Source organism: Fringilla coelebs, assembly GCF_963513975.1.
Source record: "Fringilla coelebs genome assembly, chromosome: 9".
Classification (NCBI taxonomy): Eukaryota; Metazoa; Chordata; class Aves; order Passeriformes; family Fringillidae; genus Fringilla; species Fringilla coelebs.
The window spans coordinates 1,379,568-1,398,250 of NC_140067.1; the positions used below are offsets into that span (position 1 = coordinate 1,379,568).

At 54.0% G+C, this 18,683-nt stretch overlaps 1 protein-coding gene across 3 annotated transcripts in view; it reads right to left on the bottom strand.

Annotated features, from left to right (window-relative positions):
• Positions 1 to 4,774: 4,774 nt before the first annotated feature.
• Positions 4,775 to 18,683, bottom strand: part of PDE4B (phosphodiesterase 4B) — an 85,718-nt gene continuing 71,809 nt past the window's right edge. For all 3 annotated transcript variants that reach the window (XM_084211040.1, XM_084211039.1, XM_084211041.1), the window contains 9 exons: positions 16,937 to 17,030; positions 13,524 to 13,702; positions 13,047 to 13,145; positions 12,755 to 12,919; positions 12,415 to 12,514; positions 11,557 to 11,711; positions 11,342 to 11,464; positions 9,751 to 9,933; positions 4,775 to 6,797 (listed from right to left, as the gene is read on the bottom strand). In XM_084211040.1, the coding sequence (XP_084067166.1) occupies positions 6,432 to 6,797; positions 9,751 to 9,933; positions 11,342 to 11,464; positions 11,557 to 11,711; positions 12,415 to 12,514; positions 12,755 to 12,919; positions 13,047 to 13,145; positions 13,524 to 13,702; positions 16,937 to 17,030 (1,464 nt within the window). In that variant the 3' untranslated portion in view covers positions 4,775 to 6,431. The remainder of the gene's footprint in view (positions 6,798 to 9,750; positions 9,934 to 11,341; positions 11,465 to 11,556; positions 11,712 to 12,414; positions 12,515 to 12,754; positions 12,920 to 13,046; positions 13,146 to 13,523; positions 13,703 to 16,936; positions 17,031 to 18,683) is intronic.

An 18,683-nucleotide genomic window follows, 5' to 3' on the forward strand; every position in this document is an offset into this window, starting at 1 on the left:
CCCACCCCGGGACACAGCAGGGAGAGCAGGAGAGCTGGATGGGGCAGGAGAACCGCCCTGGGAAAATGAAATTTCTGATGGAGAGGCTCACTGCACCTGCCTGATTCCTTCTCCAATCCCCACCACAACCAGGCCCAGGATCACCCGCTCACCAGCAGCCCCCAAAATCCCAAAGGACCATCCCTGCACACCCCACGATGGATCCCACCTCCTGCTGCTCTGCCAGGATCACCCCTGGCTCCACCCTCGGCCCTGATAACCGGGACCGGTCCGGGCAATCAGCCCCACCCCGATGGGCTCCAGCTGCGGCTGCACCGGGATGCTCCAGAACGGTGGGAATTGATCAATCTTTATTTCTGAGCCAAAAAAGGCCTTCAGGAATGAACCCTCATGCAGGCCTGGGGGGCTGCAGCCAGCACCCCCATTTCACACCACGTGCCTCACCTGAAATGTTATTAAGCCTATTTTGGGTTTGATCTCTGGAAGCATCAGCCTGGAACGTGCTTTAGGATGGGGGTGGATCCACCCCCTGTGCCCCCGAGCCTGCCTGGGGGTCAGTGCTGCAGGAGTTCATCCACCAGGAAAATTTCACAGCTGTGTAAAGAAATGCAGAGGAACAAATTCTGCCCTGACATAATCCAGAGCTTCAGAAATGCCAGTGGAGCCTTCCATTAAATTGAAGGTGTCTTTGGGTATCGTCCTGATCCCCTTTGGGCCTGCTTGGGCCATGGCTAATAAAGAATTCTTCTTAAAATTAATTTATTCACAGAAAAGGAACAGGACGGGGAGGGGGCAGAGGTGGGGGCGGTGCTGGGGAACATCTGGGGCAGCAAAGGCCGCCCTGGAGCGTCTGCCTCCAGCTGTGCTGGATTCCAGCTGTGCCGGGATCCAGCTGCGCCGGGATCCAGCTGTGCCGGGATCCAGCTGTGCCGCCCGCGGCGTGTGAGCCCTGCAGGGCCCGTCCCAGCCCCGGTGTCCCCGCCGTGTCCCCGCCGTGTCCCCGGAGCGGACATTCCCCACTCCCGGGGCCCTCCGAGCGGCGCTCCCTGTGCAGCGCCGGCAGCTCGGCAGATGGAGCTGTGCAGCTGCGCAGGGCCCGACAGATGTGCGGGGACAGGCTGGGCTTGGACAGATGTGCAGGGCCGGACAGATGTGCCGGCACCTCGTGCTCCCCTGGCGCTGCCGTCGCCCCCCGAGCCCACCCCAGAGCTCGGCTGTCCCCCGTGTCCCCAGAGGTGCCACTCCAGGGCGGCAGCAGGGCTCGGGGACAGGGGGACCTTGGCAATGGGAATTCTCGGGTTTGGGCTCCTGGTGTCACCCCAAAAGGGACGTTGGGGAGAGCTAAAACCCCAAACCCGCCTTAAACCCCACCAGCAGGGCCACAACCTGCCTGTCCTTCCTGGCCACACCCGTGTCCCCGCAGCGTCCCCAGTGCCAGGCTGGCAGTGCCACCTCCCCTCCCTGGGAGCTGCTGCCGGGAGCCCTCGGCCCCGCTCCAGCCCTGATAAAATCTGAGCTTTGTGCTCCTGCCCCGGCTCCTTCCTGTTTTTTACTGCACAACTGTCAGAGAAACTTCGCATTTTCACTTCTCCTTTCTCATCCGCTGCGGTCGCAGGTGAACTCTGCCCCAGTGGCGCCCAAATCCCCTCGGCTGGCAGAGAGCTCCTGCCTGGGAATACTGCATCCCAAACAGAGGAACACCAGGGACAGAAAGATATGGAATCACCGAGGCTGGAAAAGCCCTCTGAGGCCACCACTGACCACGTCCCCAGGTGCCACATCCTCGTGGCCTTTAAATCCCTGCAGGAATGGGGACCCAGCACTGCCCTGGGCAGCTGTTCCCATGCCTGGCCACCCTTTCCATGAAGAGATTTTCCCAAATATCCAACTCAAACCCCCCCCGGTGCCACCTGAGGCCATTTTGTCCTGTCCCTGGTTCTGGCTCTGTCACACATCACTGGTGAGCCACGCTCATCCCCAACTCCCACGGAATGGGGAGGGAAAAGGACGTGGAATTCCAGCTGCACCCCCAGGAGAGCAGGCTGAGCTGGGAAAAAGCAGCAGGGCTGGTTTATTATTTCATTTCTCTGCATCGCAGTCTCTGTGAACAACGGTGACCTCGGGTCAGGAGTTTCCTGGCAGTGGCAGGAGCTCTGTGGGACCCTTGTCCCCCTGTCCCAGGAAGGGCTGGATCTGCTCCCGCTGCTCATCCCTGGGATTGATGCCCTGGGTGGGTTTAGGGCTGGTGGAAATCCCCCTGAAATCCCAGCTCCATGCCTCAGTGGGAAACGATGTCCTTGGGGACAAGGCCAGCTGTCACTCAGGGGCTCTGGGTGACATCTGTGGTTAATGGTGGCAGCACGGAGGGGACAGATCCGTGTGCATCCCTGCACATCCCTGTCCCAGGAAGGTGCAGACCCCGAGCTGGGGTCCTCACCTTCCACCCTGCACACACCAGGAGCTGCTGGGAGCCCCTGGAGTGACCTGGGGACCACCAGGGAGAGGGAGCAGCCCCGCCAGCTCTGCTCCGGAGCGAGGAGGAAGCGCCACATCCCAGCTCCACCTTCCTATGCCAAAGGAATCTGTGCCAATGCAGCTCTGGATGTGAGCGTGGTGAAACAGAGCCACGGGAATCCTCATCCCCCGAGGAACGGAGGACACCGAGCCAGCCAGCGTCCCTGAACTGGGATTTCCCCCAAAACCAGAGGGAAAGCAGAAGGGTCCGGGGGGGTTTTGCGGTGCAGCAGCCGCTGGAACATTTTCCCGGCTGCTGCTGCGGGGAGGGAGCAGGGAGAGGCGGCTCCTCCAGCTCCAGAGCTGCCCGGACCCCGAGGAAGCTGCCGGGCAGAACTAGGTCAGGAAGGGACAGGAATGAAGAGAGCAGGGGCTCGGGGGGAGGGGGCAAGGACAGAGCACCCCCGCCCCGGGCACCCACCCTGGCACCCCCTGCCCTGCCCCAGCTTTGCCTGCTGCTCTCTCCCGGCTCGGTGCTTTCCCCCCAGAAGTGCTGATGCTTTTCCAGCCCCCTCATCCCTTTCCCATCCCTTTCCCATCCCTTTCCCATCCCTTTCCCATCCCTTTCCCATCCCTTTCCCATCCCTGCACATCCCCGGGAGCCATGGGCAGGACGTGGCTGCCACAGCCCAGGGACGTGGGAAGGATGAGTTGGGGTGAAGAGAGGATGGTTTGAATTGAAAGAGGAGAGATTTAGATGGGATATTGGGAATTAGGAATTGTTCCCTGGCAGGGTGGGCAGCCCTGGCTCAGGTGCCCAGAGCAGTGCCTGGATCCCTGGCAGTGCCCAAGGCCAGGCTGGACACTGGGGCTGGAGCAGCCTGGGACAGTGGGAGGTGTCCCTGCCAGGGCAGGGGTGGCACTGGGTGGAATTTAAGGTCTTTCCAACCCAAACCAGTTCTGAGATTCTGTCAATCCACTGGGAAAGACAAATCACTGCTGGCCCTTCAAGGAGTTTCTACCAAGGAATTTTTACCAAGGAGTTTCAGATGTTCAAACCCTGGGAAAATCCCCCAGGATCCACGGGCTGGAGCCGCTCCTGCTGGGACAGCAGGGATGTGACAGGAGCTGGCCTGGCAGCGGCTGCCCCACGGAGCGCCGGGTGGGAATTCAGGATGAGATCCACGCTTGTTTTCCCGAGACTTCACTCCGAGCCAGCGGATCCAGGGAAAGCCATGGAGCCCCAGGGACACGGGCGCTGTCACCCGCGGCGAGGGCGGCACCGCGGCCCCGCTCTCCTGCCCTGGCACAGGATGTTTTTTACTGGAAAGTCGCTCGGTTTGGGTCAGGCCGGGACATGAAAGCTCCCGCGGGCCGGGCCGTGCGCGGCCACCGCTTCCTGTCTGCGCTGCCTTCCTGTCGCCTGCGCTGCCACCGGCCCCGCAGGAAGGACCGGGACCGGCGGGCCGGGGACAGCGGCCGTGCCACCGGGAACTCCTCTGCCCGTCCCCAGGAACGGCTCTGCCCGGCCGCCGGGAATGCCGGCTCTGGGGCTGGCCATGGAGAGCCTGGGTGTGGGACATGGAAGGTTCTGGGCTTAGGACCTTGGAGGTTCTGGATTTGGGACATGGAAGGGTTCTGGGCTCAGGACCTTGGAGGTTCTGGCTTTGGGACATGGAAGGGTTCTGGGCTTAGGACCTTGGAGGTTCTGGATTTGGGACATGGAAGGGTTCTGGGCTTAGGACCTTGGAGGTTCTGGGTTTGGGACATGGAAGGGTTCTGGGCTTAGGACCTTGGAGGTTCTGGCTTTGGGACATGGAAGGGTTCTGGGCTCAGGACCTTGGAGGTTCTGGATTCAGGACACAGGAGGATTTTGCATTTTGGCCACTGAAGGGTTCTGAGTCTTGGCTGTAGGAAGATTCTGGGATTGAGCCATGGGAGGTTCTGGGTTTCAGACATGGCCTCGAGGTTTTGGGTTTCAGCCATTGGAGGTTTTGGGGTTTTGGCTCCAGGAGTGTTCTGGGTCTCAGCCACGGGAGATTCTGGGGTGTGGCCAGAGGAGGGTTCTGGGTTTTGGCTGTAGGGGGGTCCTGGGCTTTGGCCAAAGAAATGTTCTGGATTTCAGCTGTGGGAGGTTCTGGATTTCAGCTGTGAAACATCTTGGATTTTGAGTGTAGGAGGTTTTGGACTTTGGCCGAAGGAAGGTTCTGGATCTTAGCCCCAGGAGGGTTCTGGGTTTGGAGGGTCCCATTTTCTGCCCCCCGAGTGGTGACACAGCCCACACTGCCTTGCTGACAAAAGCCCCCCGAAGAGCCGCAGGCTGGGTCATGCTTTCATTTATTCACTTCATATAAAAATCTCTTAAGAATGCGTCTGAACACAATATAGAATACTATAACATACATAGTGTGAAACTTTGGGGAACAATAAAATAACCACCTGGAACAATGCAGTGTTCAACAGACAAACAAACCCATTGATCATGCACAACTGTGCTATTGTCATGAACTAATTAGTCACGAGTTGGACCAAAAAGCTTGAAACATATTTTACAAACTGAGATTGACACCGCTCACGATGCCGGACAAGCTTTGTCAGAGGAAGTTTCACAGCACAATTATTACATCAGTTCACATTTTTGTTTTGTCATAGAGATTCACATTGGGTTGTTCAGAAATTGGAACATTGTGACATTGAAAAGCCGGCCCGGGCGCGGGGAGTTCTTTGTTCGGCTCCCCCTCTCTGCGTTCCTGGCAAATTCCCAAATTCGCTGCCCTGGGATGCGGTGTCCCCTCCCCACGGGCGGCTGCCACCCGAATGCCCTTCCTGGGTTGTGTCTGTCTCTTCAGCTATGTTCAGGTTCTTGGACTTTATGCAATACAAAAGGTTACAAGAAAAAAAGGCAACTCTTATTCCGAGTTTTCTACCCCATTAACATCGCCGCCGACAGGCGATGCTAATTCATATAAATTAATAACTTACAAAACATTACAGTATGTACAGTAGGTAATAAATACACTGTTATAAACAGTAATGGAGGTGGTAGAGCTCGAGGCAGTGCAGGAGGAGGAGGATGGTGGACCTAAACCTAGGGAACGTGGACGAGAGGCCAGAGAAACACAAATATCCGAGCGTGCAAATTCCAGGGAGCTGCCGAGGGGAAAGGCGTGTCACACATTGCCTTCCCACGCTTACTCAGGGATGGACTGAGCTGTGCCAGGGAAAGAAAAACTGCCCTCTGTCCTGCTCACCACAAACCCAAACCCGGGGAGGAAAAAAAATCCCGCTGTTCCCAGCGAGGGAACGGTGCACGGCGGCACCGAGCGACTCCCAACGGGTCACCGGGGGGATTAAGAACACACTGAAGGTGCAGTAATGCAAAGCAGAGGGTTTCCCCTTCTGTTTAGTCTGTCAAAGTGATTAACTGCAATAAAGTGACAGGTATTGCCCACGAAAAAAAAGGAAGACTGCTTCTGGTAACAGGAAGAATCCAAAAAGTAGCCGTCAATTCCGAAACACCTTGTGTCGCTTTTGAACTACCAAGCTCCGTGTGTTGAATTAAGGGACTCTTGAAAAGACATGAAAGTGTTTACAAAGAAGGCACACAGGTCTGCAGACAGGTGGACAGGTTGGATATGAGTTATTGATCAGTAGTTTCTATCAGTCTAACTGGTATAAACTCCAAAACTAACAGTATAAAATCTCTCAGTTGTGTGTCAGCGCCGCCTCGGCCCGACCCAAGCCAGCTCCAGGACAACGCGGTGCTCTCGGCTGACGAGGCTCAAACCACAACGCAAATCACCCGTGCATTTCCTGAGCAATCACTCCCTACCCCATCTGTAACCCTGACTCCAATCTCAAGTAGCTGGAGGATCTGCCAGCCCCGTGGCAGAGGCTCAGCCCCGGCTGCAGAGGCCGTCGGAGACCGCTCGCAAGCTCCGCAAGTGTTTAAAAGCCACTCCCGCGGGGCCGGGCCATTATGTGTCCACAGGAGATGTGTCTTCTGTCACAATCTCGATGGTGGCCTCCCTCTGGGGCTCCTCCTCCCCAGGCTGGGCCACGCAGAGCGTCTCTGTATTGCTGAAGTAGCCGAGGCTCTCGCCGTCCTTCTCGGGCCCGTCCGAATCCTCCTCCTCCAGCGTCAGTTCAAACTGGAACTTCTCCATCATGCCCTGGCAGTCCTGGCCCCGCTCCTCCAGGGGAGGGGATGGGCTCTGAGGTATCATGCTCTGGTACCAGTTCCTGTTGTCCTCCAGAGTGTCCAGGATGTCCTGGGCGTCGGGCTGCACCAGGTCAGCCCACGTCTCCCAGAGAGGATGGACGATGTAGTCAATGAATCCCACCTGGAAAACAAAGGGACACACACACTTAGGGCAAGGGAGTGACCTGCAAAAGGTGCATGTCTGAAAAGTTCATATTCTATTTGTTTTACAAGCAAAATACCAGGAGCAAGTCCCCAAACCAGCTCAGCTTAATGCGGACACAATTATCTGATACCCAGAGCTGCACCTACACACAGTGCTGGGCTGGGCTGATGTCTTGTCCAAAATCAAACCTCAGCTGAAGTTTCACTAAAAGCAGGAGCCAGCAGCAAATTCAGAGGACAGAGCCTGAGCTGATCCCCCAGTGTGGGCAGCAGAAAAGGAGAGGGGGAATCCTGCTCCTCTGCCCTGCTCAGGTGAGGCCCCGCCAGCAGAGCTGCCCCAGCCCTGGGGCCAACATCAAGAGGATGTGGAGCCCCTCTGGAGCCGGGCTGGGAGAGCTGGGGGTGCTCACCTGGAGAGGAGAAGGATCCAGGGGGAGCTCAGAGCCCCTGGCAGGGCCTGAAGGGGCTCCAGGAGAGCTGCAGAGGGACTGGGAACAAGGATGGAGGAATGGTTAGATGGATACTGGGAAGGAATTGCTCCCTGTGAGGATGTGGAAGCCCTGGAATAGAATTCCCAGAGCAGCTGTGGCTGCCCAGGGATCCCTGGCAGTGTCCCAGGCCAGGCTGGATGGGTTTGGAGCAGCCTGGGACAGTGGGAGGTGCCCCTGCCATGGAGCTGGAACTGGATGGGGCTCTCAGCACCGTCTGCTCCTCTCAGACAGAATTCCCAGATGACTGGGGACAAGGCTGGTGCATTCATGGCCTTATCCCAGGATTCCCACACGACTGACAGCGGGGAATACCCCAGTTCTCCCAAGGGGAGCAGCCTTTATGGGCTGAAGTTCCAGCTTTGGGTGCATTTTCCTGCGGGGTGCAGTTTGTGCCTATCCCAAACCGTTCCACGATCCTGCGCTTTCAACATTCCCATTTTCCTACCCGAGCAGCCCCACGAGAGATTTCCTCGGGAACAGCACAGCCAGTGGGACTGCTCATCCCGGGAATGCTGCCTGGCCCCCGAGGGTGACGCTGCAGGGCTGGAAGGAGCGAGGGCTGCTGAGCCCTTCCGCTGAGCTCAGCCCCGCGCGCGGCTCTGACTCAGGGAGGAACCGCGTCCAGGATGGAGCCGGCGGAACGGCCATAAAGGGATCGGAATTCTTCCGTCCTGGCAGAGCCTGTCCCGCCCCATGGCTTTGTGTGGAGCAGGGAAAAGGCTCTCCCAGGAGCCGGGCTCAAGGAGCAGATGTTTGCTTTGGAAATGGCTCCCGGCTCCCTCAGACACAACAGGATGTCAATAGCACCGCGAGCATCCAACTGGAACGGGCTGGGGAGGCAGCTCCAGCAGAAAGGTGATGAAAAGTTCCTGCTGCACTGGGAAAAAAAGGGGTTGGGATGGTTGGAACCCAAAATGTCCCAGGGCTCCACGGTGCCAATGGGTAAAAATCAGCACTCGTTAATCATTGTTTCTTTAAAATCGTTCTTTCAGGTCACTGCTCCTTTAAAAACATCCCAAATCATGGAATAATTGGCCACGTGGCTCAGCGCTGATCCTAAAATATTGAGAGGGCATCTCAAGCTTTGAAATATTTCCATATTATTGTCTAACCCGCTCCGTGTTTCCCTCCAGCACGGACACATTGCTTCCCTTTCTCCTTTGCCATTCCACGATGGACATTTTGTGCAATTCCTGTCTTTTCTGCACAGCAAAAATGGCATTTGGAAACCTCCAGCACGGACACGCCACCTCCCTTTCTCCTTTGCCATTCCACGATGGACATTTTGTGCAATTCCTGTCTTTTCTGCACAGCAAAAATGGCATTTGGAAACCTCCAGCACGGACACGCCACTTCCCTTTCTCCTTTGCCATTTCATGATGGACATTTTGTGCAATTCCTGTCTTTTTTTGCACGGCAAAAATGGCATTTTGAGGCCTCTGGGAAGTGCAGATGTGAAGCAAGGAATGAACTGGAGCTCACATGTGGAGCACATGGGCAAGCCTGGCTGAAGGATTCATTCCTTGTTAGGTTAAGAAACCCGACAGATTTTTCCAACAAAATCACCACGCGGTTGAGTGAATAATTTTGAAAGCACTTGGCCGAGCCCAAGAGGACATTTGGAAATAATTATCATCAATTTTGTTACTTATTCAAGCTGAAAAACCTCAATGATGACTTGCTGGAGTCATTCAAAAACAACAACCAAGACAGCGTTATATAAAGGCTGGAATCTGTTTGGACAAACATAAATTCCTGGTTTCATTCCAGATTATCCAGGCGAAATTTTATGGCCTGTGCTACACAGGTCAGAACAAAATCTGACCTTGAAACCATTTTATGAATCAGAACTAGGGATGAGCCACTTCATCCCCCCCACAAAAAAAAAAAAGAGGCAAATCCAGCTCCTTTGAAGTTCTGCAGGGACACAAATGAATATTTCTGGGATTCACCCTGCACGGGGCAGCTCCAGAAGCCTCTAATTCAACTGGACACGTGCAGTGCAGAATTGTCTGGAGAACGAGTGACAGGCAGAGTGTTGCAGGGTGCTGAGGGGGGTCTCAGCTGGGAGAAGCTCCCAGCCCTGCAGATCAGTGGGTACAACACACTGGGGTGAGGAGGGTGTGAGGGCAGGACAGGCTGGTGAGGGTGGGCAGAGCAGAACTGCCCTCTCCAGCCTGGGCAACGAAAGGACCCAACTCCCTCTGGAAACTGGGACACGAGCGGGGGACGAGGAGATGCCCAGGGGGATGGAGAGGAGCTGGAAGAGCCTCCCCAGCCTGTGAGAGCCCCAGGCACAGCTGGATGTCAGGCTGGATCAGAAGCCACGCTCTGAACCGCTGGCTCCTCTCCTGTTTGTGCTGCAGCAGCAGCTGAGCTCTGTCTCTGCTTTGAAATGCCGGGCTCAGGCAGGGAAAGCTGCAGCTCAGGGCCCCTCACCTGGGATTTTTCCACGGAGGCCGTGTGTTTGTCACACATGGGGCTGATTTCCATGCCTCTCTCCCTCTCCTTGTCTCCCTGCTGGAAGAACTCCTCCATGATCCTGTCCGTCCACTGCCGGTAGAGCTCCAGAGACTTGGTGGGGTTACTCAGGTCGGCACAATGCACCATGTTCCGGAGAACCTGCAATTACAGCCGCCAGGAACTCATAAAATCAGCTGCAAAAACAGGAGGGGTCTGAGCTGCATCTGCAGAACATTGCACCAGATTATGAAACAGACCATAAAAATATCAGAAACATTGCATGGCAGCGTGTTAAAGACCTGGAGCTGCTGGAGAGAGCCCAGAGGAGGCCCCGGGGCTGCTGCAGGGCTGGAACCCCTCTGGAGCCAGGCTGGGAGAGCTGGGGGTGCTCACCTGGAGAGGAGAAGGATCCAGGGAGAGCTCAGAGCCCCTGGCAGGGCCTGAAGGGGCTCCAGGAGAGCTGCAGAGGGACTGGGGACAAGGATGGAGGGACAGGGCACAGGGAAGGGCTGGAAGTGAAAGAAGGTAGATTGAGATATTGGGATATTGGGAAGGAATTCCCTGGGAGGGTGGGCAGGCCCTGGCACAGGGTGCCCAGAGCAGCTGGGGCTGCCCCTGGATCCCTGGGATGTCCAAAGCCAGGCTGGACACTGGAGTTTGGAGCACCTGGGACAGTGGGAGGTGCTGGGTGGGATGGAATGAATTTCAAGCCACTCCCAACCCAAACCAGTCTGGAATTCTGTGATTCCATCTCCAAGGATGAGCTGAGCTGCCCCAGCCCCAGAGCCAGACGTGCTCTCTGGTGCTCACACAGCCCAAACCCCACACCTGGAGCAGCTGTGGAAGTGCCAGTGACACCACACAGGTTTGTTTGGGGATCCAGCTGCTTCCCACCACTCCAACTCCACTTCCCTGCTCCGAGGGAAAGAGGTGAAATGCTCCCCCTTCATGGAATGAGTAACATCCCTTCCACACACGCACAGAACAGGCCTGACTAAGTGGCCACAAGGATTCAGGCAGCACCAGAGTGTTTGCAATAAAAAATTTACAGAGTTTTCCCAGGAGCCTGCTCATAAGGAGTTGGTCATCAAAGTGGAGAGCAGAGCAGGATGTATCTTGTCCTGCCCACTGCACAGCCCTGTTCCAGCACTTCCTGGTCACTTCTATAAACCAGGGATTAAATTATTGAGGGAACAGACTGTACAGCAGTAATTCCAGCTCACTCTGAGGTGCTTTAGCTGTTAAGTTCTGAATGAAATTCTTGCAGTGTTGTACCAGGAGAAACAAATGAGAGAAAGCAGCAAGGAAATTTAGGAGCCCTCAAAAATTGACCACAGAATGTTCCATGTTTGCAGTTCCAAGTGTTAAAAAACCTTAATTCTGGGTTTACACCTAAAAAATAACACCTAAAAAGTATGGGACCACCTCGTGCTTCTTCTTAGAAGGAAATGACTGCTGAGAATTCAGCTTCTCTGTATGGTTGATTACAAAGCCACAGCAACACCAGGAGTGTGGTCTCTTCATGCTGGCCCAAACACCCCAAACCCAGGGAATGTGGCTGCCTCACCTGTATCCTGTCTGTGTAGTTGTCCAGAAGGAGAACTCCTGAACTGGTCACCTTCTTTGTTTCCACCATAGTCTTCAGATCAGCCAACAGACTCATGTGCTTGGACATATCAGTGGCCAACACCTTTCCAGAACGGGGGAAAAGCAGGATTTCAGGAGGGAAGCCACAAAAAACAACCATTTCTGGCTCAGAAGAGGAGGAGGGAGGGGCCATACCATGTCAATCACCATCTTCCTGAGGGTCTGGCGCTGCTTCTTGGTCAGGTTCTGGAAGATGTCACAGTGCTCCTCCTGGAGCAGTTTGAAGCCCACAGCCAGGTGGTGGTTCTCCAGCACGGACTCGTCGTTGTACATCAGGGCCAGCTCAGAATCTGGGGAAGGAACAGCAAATGTGGGACTCCAGGCTGGGAAATGTGGGATTTCCAACAGCCAGCAGGAGCTTCTTCTGGGCACTGAAAGGTTTTAGTGGGGGAAGTTTCTTCTTCCATCCCTGGAAGGGTTCAGGGCCAGGCTGGATGGGGTTTGGAGCTGGGGGAAGGCGTCCCTGCCCATGGGATACTGGATAATTTTAGGATTCTGGGGTTCTTTTTAGCTCCAGGAGTGCCAGCCCCAGCACTCCACAGCCTTTGCTCAGTCCCAGTGACAAAATAATGCTCAGTTGACTCAGTTACAAGTCACTGGCAACAGAATCCTGCAAAAACCCTTCCCAAACCACAACAATCCCCATATTCTGGAATCCAGATCCATGCTCAGCCTGTGGCAGAACACAACACAAAGGCCAATATTTGGCTTTCTGGTTGTCAATAGCAATAGGATTATTTCTCTTATCTTAATGGCAAAGTTTGCACTCAGGGCTGCCAGAATTATGATGTGCTAGCAAGTAGTAAATATTGACTTTACAAATTGTGCTACAATGGTTCCCTTTGTCAGGGATTGCATTTAATTCCTGCTTGATTCCAAAATGTCTCACTGCGTGAGAGGGCAGCACAACCTGCAAGTTGTCATTTGCAGCATGTAAAAAGCATTCCCATTGCTTGCAGGGTGGAATTTTGAGAGATCCAGAACAAAACTCACTTGTGTTAATCAGGAATTGATTGGAGACCCCGGGGTGATCCACATCATGGATTGCAGCTGCAAAAATGGCAGCGAGGATTTCCAGATCCGTGAAGACAGCCTAGGATGGAGCAACAGGAGCCTGTCAGGGGGGTGTTACCTCTCAGCAGCTGGGGAAGCTGACTGAGGGGAACAAACTGTGCTGTTTCAATTGGTTTTCTGGGACAAGGCACTGCAGAAAGGTGAGGGTGGAACAGAGACCCCACGTGCTGAGATTTCCTAAGGATGGAGGCGAAGGGAGTGCTGGAAGAGCCACCAGTGCCCACCCCACGCTGAAAGCCAAGCCAAGCAGGGCACTCACATCCAGGGCAGGGGTGGAGAGCAGCACATGGGTGGACTGGGCCACGTCAGCAGCGTGCAGGCTGTTGTGGTAGGCCACGTCTGAGTGGTAGTGGTCCTCCAGGGTCATCATGTACGTCACGAACGTGTCCGACGAGATCTTGAAGGTTTTCAGCAGGTCCCGCTCCTGAGGGAGCAGAGCACAAACACCCAGCTGGGGTCAGCTCAGGCTGGAGCAGGGAGGGGAGCAGAGGGGAATGAGAGGTGGGCAGAGGGCTGGGAGCAGCAGGGAAGCTCCCTGCAGGAGCACCCACCTGGAATATGGCGTACATGATGCAGGTGAGCGGCCGGTTGTGGGAATACCTGGCCACGTTGAAGATGTTGAGGCCCCACTTATTCAGGTCTTCCAGTTCCTTTGGAGAGCACCAAAAAAAATAAAGGTTTGAATGGTTTTCCAGGCAATTCTGCAGTCTCCAAGAAGTTCACACATATGCAAATGTAATGGTTCTTGTAATTATGTAAGTGCTGAACATGTGAGCTTAATGAACACGGAGTAACTGTGAAGGGCTGATTTTGTGTTTCATGATTGCTCTCCTCAGCCTCCATCACCTTTTTTCCTTTTTATTTTAGGGCTATCTTCATGTATTTTTAAATACAAAATATGCTCTTGAGGCTACCATTAACTACAGCATTTCTAATGGCCACATCACTTCAGGGATACTAATTCCAAGGAAGGGAACAATCCCTTCCCAGCTCCCAGATTCTCCCAGGAGAGCAGGAATCTCCCCTACCTTGGCCAGGTGATCTTCCTTCTCTGTCTTCACCCCAAACCGTGAGATGCTGGTGTTGTTCAAGCTCGAGCTGTGCATCAGTTTCTTCACCCCACTGATCTGTGTCATGAGCTGCTGTTTTTTCTTCTTCTCCCTGTCCTTCTGGGTGGGAGAAGGAATCTCCACATCGTTCTGCTTGTCTGGAACAGAGCAGGGGGAAATGAGTCAGCACAACGTGAGCTCCCAGCACATCCCCCAGAATCAGCCCTCGAGCTGCTGCCTCTGCTCCCCACTTCAACCCCAGGGGGTCTTCTCCTTTTGGGATCCAAAAATAAAATAAACAAAAAAGTTACAAAAGCTCTGGTTGCTCTCTTGCAGCCACTGTGTGGTTTGGGGACACTGGACATGTCCAGGAATGTGTCTCTGTGCATGGATGTGGAATTGGGGACATGGATTAATGCTGGGAATGGTTGGACCCCATGATCTCCAGCCTAAATGATCCTGTGATTTTTCCATGCCTGAAAGGCACCAGGCTCTCCTTGGGGATAAATCCCAATTAATTTGATTCCCAATACTTCTTAGGGTCAATACCCCCTGCTCTTAAAACCAGTAACACATGGGTGTCACTTCATTAAAGATTTTTCCCTTACAAGTATGTATGGAATAACATCCAAAGCACAGGCTAAATTCCTGCTGCCATTCTCAGGGATAAGCACAGTTTTGGTGCACATGAAGAGGGCCCAAACCTGGCTGTGGAGATGTGTTTAGCAAAGAAATAAATCTTAAAACCACGTGGCATTCACTGCCCTACAGCTGATTTATTAAAGCACAGATCCAGGGGCTCATGACTTCCATCCAAACCATTTCTCATGGATTTTACCCCAACCTCTGAGCACCCTGAGGACCTCCAGAGGGATGAGGCTTCCAGACAGGAGTTCCTTTTGCCTGGGCTTAATTGAACCCCTGTGAAAGCCCAAGCAGCAGCAGCAGCAGCAATTAGGAGAGGAGTCATTATTCACGGCCCTGACATCACAGGGTGTTCCCGGGATTTTGCTGAAGCACCGAAGGACTTTCCTCCCCATAATCTCCTTAGCAGTGACTAAGGCAGCATCAAATGGCCATTCTGGAGCAGAAATCCCCGACTGGTGGCATCAGTGTCCCCACGAGGAGCTGTGCCCACGGTCCCTCTGCTGCTCCTCCCCGACCTTCCCAGCCTGTCCTTGCTGGGAATGCAGGGCAGGACCCTCTGCTCCTCCTGGGAGCCTTCCCAGCCCATTTCATCACAGAATTACAGGATGAGTTGGGATGGGAGGGAGCTCAAAGACCATCTGGTTCCACCCCCTGCCATGGCAGGGACACTTCCACTGTCCCAGCCTGGCCTTGGGCACTGCCAGGGGTGTTGGGCACCCTGTGCCAGCGGCTCATCCCCTTCACAGGGAGGAATTCCTGCCCCATCTCCCATCCTTCCCTGCCCTCTGGCAGTGGGAAGCCCTTCCCTGTGTCCTGTCCCTCCTTGCCCTGATAAAATCAAAAGGCTGAATGAAGTCACATGATCTGGGTTTAATATCTCTGAATTATCCCCACCTTTGGAGATAAATGAGTGCCCTACCCACACATTTCTTCTTGTTTGTTTGTTCAACCTCCTCACTTGCAGACTCCTGTTATTTTGGGCGTTCACTTAATTTAATTTAAATTTTAGGAAGGAAAAAACTAGTTCATAAAACCCATACCAGCCTGACTTCCTGAAACAACTGATGATCCCTGTAAAAGCTTCTCTCGGTTTTTTTGAAGATGAGCAATCAGGCTGCAATCTGGCCCAATCTGGAGAGCCTGACCCCCTCAGCAGTGCCAGGCGCTGGGTGGCCTCACATGGGGATGTCACTGTCACCAGGCACAGGAATGGACAGAGCCTTGTCCAGCCCTGCCAGGGGACATGGAGCTGCCTGAGCATGGGAACAGCAGGAATTCAGACCTGGAGCTGCAGGAATTCAGACCTGGAGCTGCTGGAGAGAGCCCAGAGGAGGCCCCAGAGCTGCTGGAGCCCCTCTGGAGCCAGGCTGGGAGAGCTGGGGGTGCTCACCTGGAGAGGAGAAGGATCCAGGGAGAGCTCAGAGCCCCTGGCAGGGCCTGAAGGGGCTCCAGGAGAGCTGCAGAGGGACTGGGGACAAGGATGGAGGGACAGGACACAGGGATTGTTGTAAGCTTCAAGTGGGAAGGTTTAGATGGGAGATTGGGAAGGAACTCCTGGCTGGGAGGGTGGGCAGGCCCTGGAACAGAATTTGCCCCTGGATCCCTGCAGTGCCCAAGGCCAGGTTGGATGGGGCTTGGAGCAGGGACAGTGGGAGGGTCCCTGCCATGGCAAGGGTGGCACTGGATGATCCTTATGGTCCCCTCCAACCCAAACCAGTCTGGAATTCCAAACAAAACAATGCCAGCAGCAGCTCTGGCTCATCAGCCCCTGCTGGGATTCAGGCTCCATTAACCTGAGCGTCTGTGGGGTCTATTTTCGGTTGCCACATTGGCAATTCCTGCTCCACACTCACGTGGCTGCTGGGCAGAGCTGACCATCAGCCCAAATCCCTGCACTGGCCCCTTTGTGCATCCCAGTCCAGCCCTGTTCCCTGCTTGAATTCATGCTCTGGGTTCAGCTGAGCAGTAAAATCAATGCATCCCCACAAAGCTGCTCCAAACTTCCATGGATTATTAATGCTGTCGAGTGTCCTAAATGCAGGCAGCAGTTGCAGCTGCAGCTGGATATTGGAATCACTTTAAAACCCTTAATGGGAATAATTGTGTGTCACACAGGGAAGGCATTCTGGCCGTTCCAGCCTCCGGGCATGAGTCCCCAGCACCCACAGCACTCAGCCTTTGGAGCTGTTGGACTCAGGGATGTCCAGAAATATGAGGCTCCTCATTTTAGAAGGAAATGCTCACAAATCCTGAAGCTGCTTCTTGAGAAAATCCCATTTGTCCTAACAAACGTTGACACAGAGGAGTCATTCATGTATGTGGAGCTGTGAGCTCCTACAGAATGAATGAAATGTGAAATACTCCCTATTTTTCCTGATTTCTGGTGCAAAATGAGCAGATTTACTCAAAGCAATGGATAAAACTTCGGGGATGATTTAATCTGAACCCCACCTCCGAGGGGAAGGTGCAGCTGAACGAGGCACTGGCTGCAGCTGGCCCTGGGTGACTTTGTCCTTTCCCTAAGGTCACCACAAAAACCCAGCGTTGCATAAGGCAGCCGCCACCAGCAGCCTCCCAAAACATCCCGAGGCTGGGGAAGGAATTCCTCTTATCCAAACCCCATTCTCCCCCTGCCCCAGCCCTTTGGCAGCGCAAACCCAAGGAGGGAAGGTGTGAATGGGGGCAGTGGGGCCGCCCTTAGCCCTTCCCCAGCCCCAGGAGCCGGCTGGGGATGCACTCCTTACCCAGGAAGGTGTTGGAAATGTACTCGGACACTTGGTTGCCGGAGCGGCTCATCTCGGACAGGTGGGTGAGCTCCCGGTTCAGCATCCTCTTGAACTGCGAGGGGGAGAGCACAGAAAATGGCATTTTTATGGAATCCTCTCCCAAATCCACAGCGCCTTAGCGCCGGAGGCTCCCCCAACACGCAGAATTCCGGGGATATTTGGGATGGAGTCGGCGACAGATGGTTTCATTTCCACCCTGACTGGGTATTTCTTTTCAGCCCACGGAATTCATTTTCCTCTAAAGATGCTCATTAGTTGCTACTGTCACAAACGAGGAGAGAACGACTCAGATAAACCTCTCTGAAAGCTCAGATTTTTATCTCAGGTTGAGATTCCCCTTCCCTAAACCTTCTTTTGTTCTGGATTTTCTAAATTTGCTCCATTTTGTATTAAAAGGCTGCATATCCAGAGCAGAAATATGCCCTAAATCTGAAGATCATACAGCAAAATGGGGGATTCAGGCATGATTCCCTCAGATATTCATGCTGTGATCCTGCTGATTTTATAATCCAACATTTTCACTGCTGCATCATTTTAACCTGCAACACCAAATTCCTCCCGAAAATGACATCCACGGACTCTGCATGCACACTACACACATGATTAGCCAAAACACACAGAAATCAGCATTTTTAAAGCATATTTTCCTCACAGAGGCTTTCTCCAAGCAATACAGGAAAAAAAAAACAAAAAAAAAAAGCAGCCGTTAATAATTCGGTAATTAATAATCCTTCAGGAATTAAACCCACCTTAATGTAACCCCAAGACACAGATAACAAATAATTGGCTTCAGGCATTTTGGAAAGCTCCCGGCAAGCCAGCACAAATCCTCCCGGAGAAATCGCCGCTCCGACGGGAGAGGAGCCTTTCCCGATGCCAAGGATTCAGCGTTCATCCGAGGCAGGGATCCCGCAGGAAGCGGCAGCCGCTAATCCCAGCCTAAGCCGAGCCTGGCGGCGCATCCTCCGGGCTGCCCGTGGGTGGATGCGCCAGGGCTGGGCTCCGGGAGCGCACAAAGGAGCGGGATCGATCCGCACCGAGCCGCCCGCGGGCACTTGGGGATGGCGCTGCTCGCTCCGCTCCTGGAGGGGTCCCCGCTCCGCAGGAGCCCGGCTCAGCTGAGCCGCGCCTGGGAGGGGATGCTGATTTAGCCAGCCCCGCTGACACAGCCATGTTTTATGGGAAAATTAAAATGGAGGAAGCTCCGGGAATATTTAAATAAGGAAAAGGCAAGCATCGGTCTCCTCTCCATTCCTGCTTTGCTCTAATCCTATTCCCTATGGAGACCTTCAAAACATTCCCAGCTGGATTTTTAACAGCGTTTTTCACATTTTCAGTGTGATCGGGTTTTTCCTCCTCTGTGGTAAAGGGCAAAACGCAGCAACGCAGCAAAATGTGCCCTTACAAACTGAAATACCCTTCAGATAAGAGGTATAAAAAATAACCACCTTAAATCTGTAACTGCAATTCATAAATTCATGCATTCATTCTTAAAAGACTGCATCTGTCATGTCCCTGCCCGAGGCAGGGGGTGGAACGAGATGAGCTTTAAGGTCCTTCCCAACCCCGGCCATTCTGTGATTCACAATCCAGATTTCAATATTTAATCAGTTCTGCAGTTTTTGTTTCAAGCACACAAGCAATCCCTCCAGGAGGGAGCCGGAGCTGTCCTTGACACGGAACCCAAAGAAAATCCCCTTGTGCC